Source organism: Acyrthosiphon pisum, chromosome A1 (genome assembly GCF_005508785.2).
Source record: "Acyrthosiphon pisum isolate AL4f chromosome A1, pea_aphid_22Mar2018_4r6ur, whole genome shotgun sequence".
Classification (NCBI taxonomy): Eukaryota; Metazoa; Arthropoda; class Insecta; order Hemiptera; family Aphididae; genus Acyrthosiphon; species Acyrthosiphon pisum.
In genome coordinates this window covers 145,837,457-145,841,628 of record NC_042494.1, presented here as the reverse complement: position 1 = coordinate 145,841,628, position 4,172 = coordinate 145,837,457, and the positions used below count along the sequence as shown (strand labels likewise).

The 4,172-nt window shown below is 27.8% G+C and overlaps 1 protein-coding gene across 2 annotated transcripts; it reads right to left on the bottom strand.

Moving 5' to 3' along the window:
- Nucleotides 1–663: 663 nt before the first annotated feature.
- LOC115033875 lies at nucleotides 664–1,518 on the bottom strand. 2 transcript variants are annotated; one of them, XM_029488534.1, is made up of 3 exons: nucleotides 1,442–1,518; nucleotides 880–1,331; nucleotides 664–807 (listed from the first exon to the last, which is right to left on the bottom strand). In XM_029488534.1, the coding sequence occupies exons 2-3, from the start codon at nucleotides 1,256–1,258 to the stop codon at nucleotides 689–691; spliced, it is 498 nt and encodes a 165-aa protein (XP_029344394.1). In that variant the 5' UTR covers nucleotides 1,259–1,331; nucleotides 1,442–1,518; the 3' UTR covers nucleotides 664–688. The 2 variants fall into 2 exon arrangements, with proteins under 2 accessions (XP_029344394.1, XP_029344393.1); XM_029488533.1 differs by lacking the exon at nucleotides 1,442–1,518 and having other exon boundaries at nucleotides 880–1,371.
- Nucleotides 1,519–4,172: the final 2,654 nt, after the last annotated feature.

The following is a 4,172-nucleotide window of genomic DNA, read 5'->3' as shown; positions in this document are numbered from 1 at the left end:
TATCTTCCCGCCAATTTAGGAGATAATTAGATTACAGTATTATCATTTTCTCATCACTAAGCACATTCCCTAATCTCATTCTAACCACATTTAAGTGATTTAAGGTGGCTGGAGCGTGATATGTTTTAAGGAGTAATAATTAGGCATTTCATATAGCATTTATATTTAAGCTGTGTTACTGTGTGAGAAGTAAATGAATATTAGTGTGTGTAATTCGTAAAATTCATAATCGCGTTCTCGTTTCACCGGGCGGCTCACTGCCCGCATATCGACCACATTACGTATTTCCGGAACTAACGGCTTACGCTGATAATAGTATAGAATATAGATACTTTTCATGTATCTGTGATTACAATTAGTGATTCACTGATTTTGCATATAGTAGTTATACAATATGATTTTTTTTAGTTAATGTTTACAAAACTGATAAAATACAATATAGTAGTAACGGGTTTACAAAATATTTATCGTTATAAAAAATATAAAATTATTTTATGTATTACTATAAAATAATTATAAAAAATTAATTTCTATATATCTATTAGGTATAAACTTTCATAACTCGTTACACTCATATTTTTGTAAGACAATAGATTAAATATAGGTATTATTGTAATTTTATCATTGGTAAGACATTTTTAAATAAATGTACCTACCTCTAAAACTAAAACTATAATAGTATTTTACTTTAATATTCATCTTTTATTAACTGTTTTAACAGAAAGTCCATATAAAATGTGGTAAGCTGAGTTGCCATTTTTTCATTCCAAAAACTATCGTCTCTTTTAATTTTCTCGAATAAAAATCCTATAAAATAATAAATTTAATTAAGTAGTATAAAGTAATTTATATAAATTAGTAAATAAATATCTTATATACCTTTCGGTGTCCAAATACAAAAATAACAATACATTCTGCGAGTAATGTGAAGTTGACCCTGCACTTGATAATAGTAATTATCTGTTCTTTTCAAATGCAATTTGTCATCTAATATTTTACAACTCTTTATTTTTTTACTATTTATTCCTTCTTCTGGAGTCATATCTTTGGCACTTGCTGGGCATTTTATTTCAACAAGTGAATCTGATCCGATCAATCCATCAGGAGATGCAGCTAAAAATGGCTGATTTAAATCTACTATCAACCCTGATGGTAAAATTTTTTTATTGATTTTATTTTCCAATTGCTCGATGGCAATCATTTCATGCTCTATTCCGTACCGAGTTGCTGCATTTCCTTTAAAAGTTCCAAATAACATTTCATTTACAATATTTACACGTGAAGTAGATTCGCGTAATTTGCATAATTTGCCAAAATATGAAGCTGTTAATCTAAAGAGTCAAAATAAATAAATAAATTAAAAATAATTGTAGGACAATTTATATATATATAATATATATTTATAACTTTATACATACGTTAAGTACGACGTAATACTAACCGTTTTTTACGTTCTAAATGCCACTCATCACATTGATGTTGTCTCTCTTTGTCCTATCTTCTAAAGACCAAATTTCATTCTCCGTCAGTTTTAATTTATTTAAAAATGCCGTTTCTAATTGAGAGTACTCTGTGTCAGTTAAATTTGACAATTGGTCGTGGTCATTCACTACATTTCCGTATTCTTCATCTGGCCCGGCGGATGTATTTTTGGTCGATCGGTTTGTTGGCATACTAAAAAGACGGCGACGTCTTCTCTGACATTTAGATATCTCATACTTTTTTGTGTATCGCTTTGTAAACTGACCAGGATATTTCGTAGTTACGTGTTTATTAAATATTGAGAGTCGGTTTGCTCCAGAATTATATGCAGTTACCGCAGCATTACACCTCAACTCATATGAACCTTTCAGACAAAAATTAACTCGCTTACCACCCACGAATTTAGCTAAGATAGAGTTATATAATTCAGCTGCATTATTATTGTAATTGTACATTAAACTTTCAATGTGATATACTAACACATTTCTCACTCTACAAATGTCATCCCAAAGTCCGAGTCTTTTTAAATCAAGTACACGATTTTGTTCATCTGTATGTATATATAAAAAAAAAAAACAATGGTATAAGAATTGGTTTTAGTATTCGTCTTTTACTAATCGTAACAAAAAACTTTAAATGATTATAAAAAAAAAATCGTGCCTATGTATTTTATGGACGTTTATAGAATAAAAAACTAAAAAAACGGAAAATTTCAAACGTCTATAAATAACTTAAAAATTGTTGAAATATTTTGAAAATTTTATCAAGTATAAGAATTGATGAAATAGATATTTGGTGTAAATTTCAAGTTTCTACAATTATTTGTTTATATATAACAACAAAATAATAATAGTGAATATCTAATATTTTAATTGAAATGCTCATAAAAGTTTAATTTGACTTTTCGGTAGAAATTTTTTATTTGATAAAAGTAGACAAACTCATGAAGAATTTCGTATAGAATTTTCAAACCTTAGATTTAAAAAGAAGAATTTTTATGAATTTCCAACTCAAAATAAATTTCAAATTTTCGTGATTTTTACGTATTTTGTCAAAATTCGAACTTTCAATACTTATTAAAAAAAATTATGACTATGTATTTTTAATATTTTTTAACTACTATTGTGACAATATATTAGAAGTCTTGTATCAAATTTTGAAGCTTTTTTACCCAACGAATAAAATTTTATTTTCATTTATAAAAAAAAAAACACAACATAGTAAAATCAATACATTCTTCGCTCTGCTCAGAATCTAAAAATGAATTAACTAATATTATTAGAGCATGTTCATCATCTCAGGAGTTATATCAATATTTAATTACTCAAATATAAAATCCAAATACAAATATCAGCATATATTTTGAATTAATATTTAGAATTTTCAGTATGATTATAATATCATCCAATAGTTAATTAATACAATAGATTTGTAATATATTTTATACTTACTTTTTTAAATCTATTTAGGGAGTTAATATTTCCTTTGTTCCTCTTTTTTTTGGATAAAACAGTTTTAGTTTTTTTTCCATAACGCCAGTCTTTTTTACTGTCCATAGTATCGAAGATATTATCAAATATTTATTCCACAAAAAAAATCTCTCACTAAGGACTGCACATTAGTTTCAAACAACAGCAGACGTCTGACTAATCGAAATTCGAAATTCGAAAATCAAAATTAGAATATTACTTTTACTCCCCGTAGAATAATAAGTACCAACGACCGGTGGCGGACCGGAACAGTTGAGCCAGACGATAATTTTATTTATTAATTATTATTATATTGTGCCCACCGCCGCCGGCGCACGTTTTCTTATCTTACATTATATTCCAGGAATATGATGGCAGTTTATTTTCAATTAGTATCTATCGCCAAATTCGCCGAGCCGATACATTTCCGCACTCGCAGGCACATGTCAATGATATAGATTTTGTCAAATAAACATCAAACTATTTAAATGACAAAAATGCCAAAAAGCTAGACAAAATTGTGGGAGTTGGATTAGACGGATTTTTATTTTGAAAATGAATATTAATTAGTCATTATGTTAGTTAGGGAATGGTCGAGGGGATTTTCTTTATAAAAATTATTCGATAAAATATTGACAATTTAAAAAATTAAGAATTTTTGTATTTTATATATTTAAGTACACCATTATTTTTTGTAATAATGATAAATTTCCACGGCCATGCTTTAGAAGAGTTGTTGAAGATTTTCAATTGGTTTTCAAAATTAAAATCCGTCAAACCCAAGTCCCACAGTTTTGTCTAGGTTTTGGCCTGTTTTACGTGATAATTTGTACTTGCTCCAGCCCCCTTAAGGAAAAAAAAATATAAAGGATAATAACAAACGCACCATGGTTCATACGCAACGAAAATCTACATAAAAACCTCCGAATCATTAAAATTCAAGATCATATAAGAGCTCTTGCTGAAAATTTCTATAGTTCACTCCACAAATCAACTGGCTCACTACACTTAAACTTACACATACGTCTACCACCTCAAAGACCTCTAAAACGCGGTCGTCCGCATGATCTTATTTGATAATGATTATTAAATAAATATTAAACTATAATGTAATAATTACAAATAATATTATATTCTTCATCCACACTTTTATTTTTGTCTACATGTATTATTACTACTTATTATCATGTTAAAATAGTCAAAAATTAATGTTACTAATTA